The following is a 13,339-nucleotide window of genomic DNA, read 5'->3' as shown; positions in this document are numbered from 1 at the left end:
AGAAGCCGATAGTTTGTTACTTTGTGTGTGCTGTGTATGAAAATTATTTACTAAAAAAGTACCATTTCTTTATATATTTCAGGATCGTCTTGACTCTTTAACTGAAGTTGATGATTCTGGGCAGTTAACCATCAAATGTTCTCAAAATTACTTGTCCCTGGATTGTGGTATTACTGCATTTGAACTATCTGACTACAGTCCTAGTGAGGATTTGCTTGGTGCTCTGGATGATATGACCTCCAGCCAAGGGAAAGCAAAATCATTTGAATCCTGGAACTATAGTGAGATGGATAAGGAATTTCCAGGACTTATCAGAAGTGTGGGTTTACTTGCAGTAGCTACTGATTCCATTGCTTCCCAGTGTAATGAAGCATTAAAGGAGAAAGAAACAAATGTACCTCTTTCAGCCGAAGATGGAGAAGAAAGCAAAGACAAGAAAGCACCACATGATCTCTCACTAGCATCTCCTTCTGCAAATTCCTCTCTTTCTAAAGGACCTTGCTCTGAAAATGTTATTTTACCTACTGAGAGCAAACCAGTTTCCACATCAAAGAATCCAGAATGCAGTCTTCCACAGCACACTGGTGAAAAAATCAAACACTCTCACTGTGAAACCTCAACTCCCAAGAGGTCCATAAGAGACTGCTTTAACTATAATGAAGACTCTCCTACGCAGCCTACACTGCCAAAAAGAGGTCTATTTCTGAAAGATGATGTGTTTAAAGATTGTATGGAAGCTAATGATTTAAAAAGGCAAATCTCTCAAATAGTCAAAAATGAAATGAGTAGGAGTACACCCTCATTGTTAGATCCACCAGACAGGTCCAAGCTTTGCCTAGCTTTACAGTCACCCTATACTAACAGTCCATTTGCAGTTAGTCAGTCATATGATTGCTTAAATACAATAAGTGATAAAAATCTTGATTACACAATAAATAATCACTTTAAAGACAGTCCCATAATTCTAGGAAAGTCTACTTTCTACGCCTCTAAAGAAAAATCAAAGCACAAGAAGTGTCATGATGCTCCAGAGAAAGTGAAAGCTGGCAGAACATCTGGAAATATTTGTAAAACAGCTCCATCAACAGAAGACAAAAAAGGAGGATATTCTCTACAGAATGGAATCACTCCTCATAACTCTCAGGCTCTGGAGGAGACGGAAACTGATTCTTCTGCATCATCAGATTCTTGTAACCAGAAAGATCCAAATGGGCAATCACAAGGTAAAACTGAGTCCTTTAGTTCACCAACACATAGCCAAAAGACTGCTTCTTCAGCTGGTTCTGAGCTTTCCAACTCATCCCCTCTTCTACTGACGAGAAAGAAAAATAAAAGCTTATCCTCTACAACACACTATACTCAAAAAACCAGGAAAGACAGTGAGGTGTGGTATGGATCTGATGAATATTTAGCACTTCCTTCACATCTCAAACAGACTGAAGTACTAGCTTTAAAACTAGAAAATTTGACCAAGTTGCTGCCTCAAAAGCCCAGAAGAGAAACCATTCAAAACATTGATGACTGGGAGCTCTCAGAAATGAACTCAGATTCAGAAATGTATCCAACATACCAGACAAAAAAGCACAAAAAAAGGGGTAGAATTTCACCAAGCTCTTCAAGTGATATAGTATCCTCCTTAGGTGACAGTATTGAATCTGGGCCTCTCAGTGATATTCTCTCTGATGAAGATCTTTGTATGCCTGTATCTTGCATTAAAAAATACATTGAAGAAAAGTCAGAAAGGACTGCTGTCACTCAGCCCACTGGGAATGAGACTTCTGCTTCAAATAAATCAGCTTTAATTCATCAACTGATGCAAGATATACAACATCAAGAGAATTATGAAACCATATGGGAAAAAATTGAGGTAAGCAAAATAATTGTGTTATTTTGCTGTGTTCTTGGCAAGCCTGTATATGGAGAAGGAGCTGCGGGTAGGGGTGCGGTTGCTCTCCTGTTTTCTTTCAGTGTTGAAAATAGTCTCACCTAGTGACTTCTAGAAGTAGAGAAGAGCAGTGATTATTATAATTACAATAGTCTGCAGTTAACTTTAACTAATTATACAGAATTTGCCTACATTATTTTACTTATACCAATGCCTTTAAACTTGGTAAAACATTATTTTGTCAACAAAGCTGCTCTTTGCCAAGATTGGATACATAAGTTATTTTTGTGTGAAGAGTAAGATAAACATTAGAAAATCAGGGGGCTTTGTTGATATGATACTAAATATCATATTCCTATTTTCCTAATTTAAAAGATTTGCTTTATTCCAAGAATAAGAATCTCGATTCCTGTCATGTCATGTATAATAACAACATTTCTTTTTATTTAGTTCTCTTCCCTTGCAGTGATTTTTGTTTCATTTTTTTTTTTCTGATGGGTTTGTCTTCCTGGCCATTGTAGATATCTCTTCAACTCAGAACATTTCATTCCCATCCTCGGTGGACTTTAAATTTTCAGGAAAGAAAGCTCCATCTCTATTAGTTTTCAAAATCCTTTAGAATTCATAACACATGCATTAAAGGGTGATGTTGGCATCTAAATGCTAAGTCTACTGTCTGCATTAGCTACTGTGTTATCAAGTTCTCTACTAGCTAAGAAAAAAAAAAGGACTAGTTTTATAATGCCAGTAAGCGTTTCTTATGATACACGATTTCTGTAACTTTTGCAGACATTGGAAGTATTATGACTAGTAGGAAAATAGGTGAGGTAGAGATGTTAAAGTCAAGGTAGAAAACACAAAAATAAATTCTTCTTAAACAAAGGAGATTGCAGCAGCTGTCAGCTCTAATGATTCAAGTTGTTCCCTCCATCTTCATGGCTGGGGTTCATCTTCCAGGATCTGATGAAAGAACCATCTTCATAAGTGCAAGCTGTTTCTGTGCTTAAGTTTGTGTAATGTTGAAAATTAGTCCAGCTGAAGCTGACAGAGCCCTTCATTCTGTGAAAGCAACAAAGCCCATCAGAGCTGCTTGTGAATACATAAGATGCTGTCTTTCAAATGACACTACAAGACCATGTTTAAGAATGGAATTGTTGAGTGTCTAGGGACCAGCTCCCTCCAACAGATGCTGACTAGCATCGTTTTGGCAAGAAACAGGTGGCAGAGAAACATTTTGTATTATCCTCTCAAATCATCATGTTATTTTATCAAACTTTTTGAAAAGGTAATTCTCTTTTGAGGGGTCATCTGTCTTTGAATGATTCCCTGCAGCTGCAGTTCAGTCCTGCTAGGATGCAGGGGTAAGGATCAGCTGTAGCAACTGGCTGCAGCTGTAAACACCCACTTCCTCTCAATACCCATCCTCTCCTCAGCTCCTCTGGAGAGTGGATTGAGCTTGTGATAGAAAGGTAGTTAGCTGTTCTCTGGCCGGAGTAAATCCTTCTAGCTAGTGATTGCAGCTGCTGCTCATGTCCTTGAGGAACTTTGCTACTCCTGACTACTTTTTCTACAATTTCTCAGTGTTTCTGGTTGTTATCAATATTTGGAAAACATTGATCATGGAGTTTGAAAATAATCTTATGAAGTATGTTGTGAGAAGGGATTCATAGTAAAAGGAGGTCTTCAGACAAAAAGAAGAGCAGATGCAAAGAGCATTGCTAGGAAGAGAGATAGCTCAATGTTCCATGCACTTAAAAGCAGAACACAAGAAGGTTTCATATTTATTTCATGTGGAAAGATGTATGCTAGATACACTAAATGTGCTTCTTGAATAGTGAATAAAAATAATCAAATGAAAAAATTTGAAATATTTTGCTAAGCAATTATACTATTTTAAAGAAATGTAAGTTTTTCCTATGCTACTTATTTACCTGAGTTTTTCCATTGATGCTAGTTATTAAATTGTCTGCTTGTAAGACTGGTTAAAAACCAATTTTTCAATACAAGTGTTTTACCAAGGTAAATCCTGCCTCAGTAACAATATGGTCCCATGCTGAGGTACTTGAATTTGACAAAGTAATAAGAAAATAGAAAATTCCTCCCTTATGAGATGCTATGAAGTATTGTGCACAAAAAAAAAAAAAAAAATCTAACTAAAACTACCATACATGTGTCACAATTGAGTCCTTTCTTTTGCTAGATCTCCTGTTTCATCACTCCCTAAGCCAAGTATCAAAAATGTGCCATTGCTTTTTCAATTTTTGTCATTTGGCATTTGCGTTAATTCTGTTATTTAAGAAGATGTATCCAACTCAAAAAGGAGTTTCCTAGTTGCATGAATACCTGTCTCAGCAATAATTCAAACTGCTTTTGTTAGCAGTAGTTTCATGCAGAAGAACTCAGATCGGAAATGTAAACTTAATTAAGGACAGAAGAAACATGCTTATTCTCATTAATAATCCAGTTGCACTGCTGCAAATGTCTAGCTTAATGTATTTTTAAATAGTAAAACAAAACTAAAATTTCTCAGTCTTTCATTTTGGGATAACAACATCTTAGAAAAAACTGGCAATCTCAAAGTCATTACAAGTCATATTTTAGCTAGCTAATAGGACAAAAAAAGGAAGTTTCAGCATTTTATTATGATGGGAATAATTTTGAATTAGTATAAATGTGATAATACCTTGATAGAAACCCATTTGTTGAATATATGCTAAATAATTTCTTTTAAGCCTTATTAGTTATAGAAAGGATTGGCATGGGCAGAAACATAAACTGTAGTTTTTGATATTTGCAAATTATGCAGATGTCCTTACATGGGCATTATCATGCTCTTAATCAAGCTGTCTGTCTACAAACAAAATTCTTCTTGACTGGCCCATTTGACAGTTTCTTGCTTTGCAATAAATACTGCATATTCTTGCCATATTTTGTCTTGCACTGCAGGTAACTCTTTGACACATGCTTCATGTGCCCTTAGTACTGGGCACCTTCATTCTGGGGTACAAAACAATTTCTGTGGCAGTTTCTCTTATGTTTCAGAAGTTACTTTTTGGAGTTAAATGTGAAACTGAGTGATACCAAATTCTGAATGTTCCTCTTATCGTTACAGTTCAGCTTTTAGGATTCGGATTAAGCTCTGTAGTTTCTATTGCACTAACTGAAAGGGGAAGAGATATAACAGCATCATTATCACAAAATAACACCAGCAGAGTTCTTTGCTATAAGAAGTTGGCCAATTACCACTTCTGATATGTAACACTAAGACTTTGGAGTATTGGTTTCAGAATGCTTAAAGGTTTTCTTTCTGAAAGCAAGCTAAGTTGTCCTTAGAATCGTATTTATAACTGGGTTTGTGTGTGTGTGTCCCATTTCAGGTGCAACCTGACAAATTGGAAATAAAAACCGATCTTGGGCTGAACTAATGACAATACATTTGTAATCATGTGAATAAAATATAATAACAATAAAATAACCTCAGGCAGTTTTATCTCCTCCTCTAGAAAGTGATACTAAATGGACTATAATGACACCTTATGCTGTAATCTGTGGTCACTGATAATCCTGTCTGCTTGATTATTGAAGGCACTATTACAAAGAGTAGAAATATAACCATTTGCAAGACACTCCATTTAAGTGAAAATGTGTTTGCTTTGCAGGCCTCAAGGTTAATTGTGTGGAGCAAATTGCTGATTTTTTTACTGTTATATAGATTTATCATAGGCTCCTTTTCTGTAAGAGGCAGCTGAATTTCTTCTACAAGAAGAATTTGGTATCTGTTGATCCCTTCTTTTTAGTTCATCTCATTTCATAAATTTGCCCTCAAGTCCGTTTGCTCTATATTTTGTCCGGGGAGCCCAGTCAGTCTTGGTTACCCACCTCCTTGATGTGATAAGGGGATAAAATAATGCTGCACTACATGTTTTTCAGCTGTCAGTTAGAGCATGCCCCAGGGAACCTACAGCAAAGAGAAGGATACAAATTTTACTGCCTTCCAGGACCCAGGCAGGAAAACCCTCAGCCTCGTGTAACCATTTATCCCCACTGAACCCAGGATGTCTCAGTGGAGCAGAGATCTAAGACCCTTCTTTGACACTGGAGTAATGAGAAATTTCCTGTCTAGGAGGAAGTAAGGATCAGTGCAGTATACAAAGGAGAGTGCAATATCAGCTAAACTCGCTAGTGTGACAAATAGCTTGTATGTTAGGGTGGGAAAGATTTGCATTTTCCGGGGGTAGTCACAGAAAGTAACTAAGTGGTAGGCTTCTGCATAGGCTTAATGAACGAGGTACAAACTTATGTTGGAGATATGGCCGGGAGTCTATTTGGGTACTGGAGAGACAGTTTGTTAAAAATAGCTGGAGAACTGATACAAAGTGGAAATAATTTGTTAGATTGAAAGGGGACAGAGTTGCTTCTGGACAGAGAATTGCCGGAAAACACACCAGTACAGTTTAGGTAGAAGCTGGATTTCTTTAGGGGAAGAAAAGTTTTCTTGTGTTTAGAGGTGATTTTCATCATTAGGGGGAAAAGCTTGCGTAAAAGACAAATGCGGTTTGAGCTGCGGGGCTAAAGTAGTGAAAAACTGATAGGAACTGATAATGCTGATGTAGCTTGGTAACAAAGGAAAACATGGAACTGAAATCAGTAATGACAGAACAAGTGGAAAAAGGAAAGAAAATCAACAGGGCACAGGACTGGCTTATTTTAGATTGCCAGATAAAGGATTTTTAAAGTTCTGTAGTGCTCCTTTCAGCTGTCTTACTTTCAATAGCTTAGTAGCAGTGCTTCTGACATTGACCCTGTTAAAATAAATGGATTGCATAGTTACCCTAACAGATAGTGAGCTTGCCAAAATCTGTTCATCTCTGAATCTTACTTATACTGCTTCATACAATTTAGATTGAAATACTGCTTTTGGTTGATAACCAGTTTATAAAAAACAGTAAGTGAAAGAGGTATCAGATCCAGAAATTACTTGGCAACTCTGCAGTTTTCTCAGCAGTCTTGCTTCTTTGTGCAGCATAATTGAAAATGTCACTTCACATTTTGTACTGAGAGTCAAGTTTGTGCTTTATTGGTTTGAGTCTGATGATACTCCCCTGCTTCAAAAGCCCATCCCTCAGTTTTCAAGCTGGTTAAACAATTATTAAGGAGTAATGTAGTATGCATATGGAACTTCCACTTTAATGCAGACAAATAGTTTTACTAGAAGATGGTATTGAATTACAGTGAGCCCTCTGTTCCTCCAAAAGACTTAGTTCCTAACAGTTTGCTTGAATTTTAAACAGCTGCTCCAAGTACACTCACTTTTCTTTGGCATTTGCTTTAGCACAAATAGTCTGAGTGAGTTTGTTACCAGCAATCTTTGCAAAAATCACCAACTTCTAAGATGTGCAAATTCTGAATTTGTAACTTTACATCTATAATTGACTGCAGGAATTAAGCTTCCTTAATGAAACACAACTATTGTGAAGTATATACTTGCTCAGAATGGTTTGAATTTCCAATGTAAAGACCTCAGAAAGATTTGGCAGTGAGCGGTTTTAGATCAGGGATTTTTTACATTCAGCACTTGGCAAGTCATTCCAAATGATTTGGGGTTTGGGGGAGGGAGGAGAGGGGGAAAGAGAGAGAGAGAAAGATATAGAAAAAAACTCTGCTCCCAGATTATTTTAGTAGCATTGATTTTAGGGTATGTCCTTACGAGTATTTAGAACTGGTTGTAGGGGATATGCCTACATCTAATATTTGGCTCCCATCTGATGTGAGACCTTTGGCCAAAAAGCCTCACAATTCTCTGTGTACATAGTTGGATACCACATTTCAGCTCAGGGATGTCTACTAACAACTTGGATGAACTGAGGAACAGCTGCTTTTGCATAAATGTTTCTGTGAGCCCTCAGCTTCTATTCTAATGCAGTCACTCAGATCAATTTTAAATGATCATTGGCTTTACGACACAGAGTCATGTCTTAATCATCTGTACCACAGCCTAGCCACAGGCCTGTACTGCAGCCACCCATGATATTTATTTGTGAACTGGAAACTTTCTTGATGTTGGTCAAGGATCTCTGGATCTCTGCTAATAGGCTAAAGAGTGCAAAAGGATTGAAGACGAGAGAGGGAATGGTAAGACAAAGAGGTGGACGTCTTGCTCTCACTGTAGCAAAGGACAGGCATGAAGGTGAGCAGTGAGTGCCAGGCTGGGGCCTGGATAGCCCACAGAGGCTCCAGATTCAACAGGGAAACAGCTGTAACTTGGACAACTAATCACTTGCGACTTCAAGAAGATCTTATGATACACTTCTTTCTATCAGCGCAGAGACACTATCGTCTGTGATGGTTCAGAGCTTTCAGTTTTCTCATGAAGGTAGAGAAAGGCCCTCAGAAAGTACTGAAGTGGGTTTGGAAGGTTACAAAACACAGACAGCCAAATTACTATTGGGAATTTTCTTTGGGGTGTGTGTGATGGTTTAAAAAGAATCTTCTTATGCTATTCAGGACTGGATCATCTATAACTGCTGTCCTACAGATGCTGATACTGGGGTGAGGGTTGTTTGTTTGTGAAGAATTTGGAAGTAACTTCATATCTACCCTGTTAATTACTTGGTGCATTGATTTTATGGCTTCTTGAAGTGCTGCCATTATTAAACAGAAAACTATTAAATTTAAAATTATGGTTTCTAATATTACCTTAAATATGGTAAATATATAGAGAATGCTCATTGCTTTATATTTTCATAGGGATATGCTTTTCACAATGTTTTAAGGTCTAGCTGTTCTGTTACATAATATACTTAGTCCCTGGGAGACTCATGTTTTATGTACCTTCTGTGAGGAAGTACAGGATATTCCAGAAAGATACAGTATACCAAAATCACCATACTCTATTCTAAATATTTAATTTTTTAAATAATACATTGCTACTAATTTCCACCTAAATCAAATTCCAGTCTATCTACTGTTAACACATCATTGCCTTAAAAATGTGTACATGGTAGAGATGAGTCAGAGTGAGAGAAATGTTCAAAGGTCTAGAGAGGATTAACCTGAGAGGAAAGATCAAATCCACTTATATAAGATTATTGCATAACTTCTCAAAATCTGTTCCTATCTTTTTCTTCTTGTATATCTTTATATATTATGACAGCAACTAGTTTTCATTCCTCTATCCATTCTAGTATGTTATGATCAGGAATGAACCATTAAATCATGCTGACTCCTAAATAATTATTGTCATCAATAGGCATCAGAGTAAATATAATTTGTAGTAATTATGGTCGGGAAACTGTTTCTCAGAGGCTTTATGTTTATGTTGGTGTTCTGTATTTATTTTGAAAGTAACTAGAAAGGCAAAAAATTGTTTTCTTGTCCTTACTTTAGGTGTTGGAGCAAAAATGATAATCCTCACAAACAGCTAAGCTGTCCTTAGCATATCAAACTGGAATTGTACTTGAATTTTTCTAAAGCATTAGTAAAGACTTACTTTGAACACTGATTCACATTCAGGCCAAGTGAGATCTCCCAAATGAGATCTAGATTTGCCTCTGGTTTCCTTTGGCCAGTGTTTGGAATCTCTCCCGGCTAACACTGGGAGAAAACAAGCAAGCAGATTTTTGGTAGTAGACAGTGTAGATGTTCAAGTCACAGTAACTTAACATTACTAAGTGCTTTTCCCCTGCTGATGCCAGCATGTCACTATGTGAATGTTTCCTTGCTGTGCTATATAAGACTAAAGACACACAAGTTAATTTAAAATTCAACTGCTGCAGTATTAGCTGCCTAAAATTATCTCAGGTAAGCCCAAACTAGAGTAAGCTTTATCTATGCATTGCAGTACAAATCTCTTACAGCTTTGTTGAAGCACAGAAAACCAGGAAAAAAAAGTAGTAAATGTGTTAGACACAGCAAAGCTTCTGCAGTTAAAAAAAAAAAAATTAGAAAGAGAAATGAAAACAAGTCCAGAGATTGCTTTTATTTTATTCTGTAAACCTATCCATATTTGTGGATAAAAAAGTAATTTAGAATTAGGATCTAAAGAGGGTCTAAAGGAAAGCCTCCTAGAGACCACTAAAAAAAGTATCTAAAACGGAAGGTAGATAAATTAGGAAGCAAAAGAAAAGCAATTTATGGAGGAACTAATAGTGACAGGATTTCTTTGAAGACTGCAGGTGAACAGGAACCAAGTGCATAACAGGAGGCTAAATGAGGAAACTAGAGGAATAATAATGGAGTAAAGAGAAGAGGTGGTGAATCCTAATCTCTTATCACTCTTGTCATATTTAGTGAATAGTGGCAATCACCATTTTTCTGTTTTAAAGTTCAGAAATCTTAACTGCAAAACAAGTTCATGGGTCAAAGAATTATAATATCTCTTGAGAGGTGACAGGATTGACCTCTTCTAACCAATTAACCTTGAAAAATAAGAAATACTGAATTAACTCTTCTGTCTTTGAGTGGTAATCGTGGTCATTATATCTTAAGTCATGTCAGTGATACAGCAGAGGTCAATATATTTAGCACTTACCGACAAGCAAACAGCATGTGTTCTATTTTAGTAAAAAGTGTTTTTTTCCTTTTTTCGAAAACTCTTAGACGTGGTGATATATTGCCCTCTTGAGGCCATAACTTGTCCCTGCACTTATTTTACTGATGGTTTTATTTCCTTCTCAAATGAGCAAGCCCCACACAACTTCACAAATGTTGTTGTTAGAAATTCAGAGAATAAATAAATCACAACCTAGAAAATTTCCTCTTTTTTACTTTAGTTTAGTCTCCAACAATTTTTTGCTATGTATTTTATCCCAACAAATTTAATGCTGAAATAGTTTTTATTAAAAAAAAATAGCATGTGTATTTCAGTTACTGAACTTTTTAAAAATAAAACCTGCTTGTGCACTTCTAAAGTATTTGTAAAATATATTAAAAAAAATCCTTTCCTCTGCAAAACATTTAGAGATGCTATCTCCCTGCAAATATAACTGCCATTTTTATTGATATTTAGTGAACTACAGTTATATAATTTAAACAAGAAGTGTTTATTTCTGCTTTGGGACCACCAGGTCAAGAATACAGTAGCTTTCTTTCTTTATTTATCTCTTGCTGGCTGATTGACTGAAAGTGTTATGTAAAAAATAATGAATTTATCTTTTATTTAAAAGACACTGAAAAACCCATGGAATTAATTTTGTGCTGTGGAGTAAAGGTATAAAATTTGCCTGTTTTCATTCTTTTAATGTGATTTAGTATTTTTTTTGGTAAAACATAACATCTTTGGAACTTCACAGAGAGTAGTTTAATTGACATAATGCCTCTGATTTCAGGCTGCAGGAGCAACCATGGTATGTGCATATCATGTGTGCCTTTCAAGGCATTAAATGCTTGGGGAATGAGGTTTGTTTCTAGCAACTATGAGATAAAAGAGTAAAGAAATTTTGGGACAGTTAAGGGAGGTACTAGCATGGCTCAAATTGAGTGTCCTCCAGTGCCCAGAGCACGTGCAAGACAGCAGCTGACCATCAGCTAGAAATAGCAGCTACACAAGAGAGTTCCACCCCCAGTCCACTGTCTGAAGCCCAAATACTCAGGGTATGCAAACCAAGGAATGATGGTCATCCATAACAGTCTATTTTTCAGAGCAGAATAAAGCTTTATATTAATCTATTACAGAGATCATTATATGGAAAAAATCGCAAATGAAGATTAGTTTGTCTTTTGGATGCGGTTCATCTCATAATCAATACATACATTAGCTGTAAAACAATCTGAAAATAAGGTATGTTGCCAACACAACATTTAAAATAATTAAAGGAAGAGACAATGCAGTACTTCCAAGTAACCTTACATCACTGTAGGTTGCTTCAACATCCATAGTTATATTGGCAGCATGTTTAGGCAAAGCGCATCAGTCAACTAGCTTCACTGAAAATTAACGTCCTAATTATAGGCTTACATTATCCATAGAGTTTGGATCAAGGTTGCTGTATACCAAATATTTCATACTGAAAGGGAACAGTACTTATCAGGAGATTTGATTTTAGGTTTACCAGTAGAATAAATAATAAATTGATACTTATGAACACGAGGTCCTGAACTAACTTCTACATTTTCTATTCTAGTTTAGAGTTGTTCAGAATGCACCAAAAAAAAAAAAAAAAGGAAAGAAAAAAAAAGGAAATTTGGGACTGTGAAGTAGATGTGAATTTACTGCAGCTTTGTGACACTATCCTTTATACAGGATATAGCAATTCTTGTTGGTGCCTGGTATTTTTACCAAAGACAAGACCCTCTCCTGTGCTGTGCTCAGGGTCCCTCCAGGATCCAGACACTCCTTCCAGCTGCTGCTGCAGAAATAAAGTTCCCCTTTGTGGGAGATATTGGCATCATCTTTCTTGGCTCAAGCAGATTTATTTGCTCTTCTTGTCCTTTTCTTGATACATCATTGGCCACAAATTTCTGTAGATGTTCTTGCTTCTTGTTTTAATGAGTAAAACAAGAATATGTGACCTAAGAACATTCACATATCTTAGCTGATCTCTACATATGGCAAATCTGTGACTTAGAAAGGGTCACATGAAAGTATTAGCTAAAAAGACTTCAGTTTGGAATATTTGATACTGTGATGCATAAGAGAAAACTTGTCCTGTATTAGAAGATGTTTTGGGCATTCATCTTTATTTCTTAGCTGCTACTTAGGCCTCCTGAATTTTATGTAGAGAAGAAATGACTCAGAAAAAAACTTATTTTAAGAAGAGGGAGAGTTTCTGTGAAACATGACCGATAACAGGCATTGCTCTTTGTGAATTTGTATAAACATTACTCTTTGTATGAACATTCAGAATTTTGAATATTACTTACCTCACTCAATATCATGGTTGCTGACTGTTCCACTTTTAACTCTCAGAGCTTCTGCCGGCTTATTTTATTGCCAAAGGCCCAAAGAACAGAACACTTTTTTTTTTTTTTTGACTACATATAAATAGCTAACTTGTTCTTTTCTTGTGTTTCCTCCTCCTCCACTTTCCTCCTAGTTTATGCCCCATTTTCTTATATTCTGTTCTTCCTGTCTCATTTTCAGCATTCTTGGTATCCTTCAGCTCACAGGTTTCTCTTTTCTTCTGCTTATACTATTCACTCCATAGTTTCAATATTGTTTCCTCAGGAACCTTTTTCCAGTGAACCTCAAAAATTTCACCCAGACTAGGGATACTGAATGAGTTGAGTGCTAGAAACATCTTAATACAGATTCACACTGCAGAGGTTCTCTGACAAAAGCCAGTACTGATTAGAAAAGTGGAAAATATTTGCTTCTTTAACCTATATCTGTGTGCCTGCATAACCCCGCGGTGGAGAAGTTTACCCGTGTATGAGGGGTGGGTTTTGGGTAGTGTCCCTCCCACCTCCTGGATACGATGCTTTTGCTCAGCGGCGCTGGCAGGTGTCGCAAGCCAC

At 36.6% G+C, this 13,339-nt stretch overlaps 1 protein-coding gene across 14 annotated transcripts in view; it reads left to right on the top strand.

Annotated features, from left to right (window-relative positions):
• The window catches only part of AKAP6 (A-kinase anchoring protein 6), a 272,060-nt gene that overhangs the window by 90,337 nt on the left and 168,384 nt on the right, over positions 1-13,339 (top strand). For all 14 annotated transcript variants that reach the window (XM_017820450.1, XM_017820445.1, XM_017820447.1 and 11 more), the window contains one exon: positions 83-1,867. In XM_017820450.1, coding sequence (XP_017675939.1) covers positions 83-1,867 — 1,785 coding nt within the window. The remainder of the gene's footprint in view (positions 1-82; positions 1,868-13,339) is intronic.

This window comes from Lepidothrix coronata, unplaced genomic scaffold, assembly GCF_001604755.1.
Source record: "Lepidothrix coronata isolate B3197 unplaced genomic scaffold, Lepidothrix_coronata-1.0 Scaffold83, whole genome shotgun sequence".
Classification (NCBI taxonomy): domain Eukaryota; kingdom Metazoa; phylum Chordata; class Aves; order Passeriformes; family Pipridae; genus Lepidothrix; species Lepidothrix coronata.
This window is presented reverse-complemented; position numbering and strand designations above follow the sequence as displayed.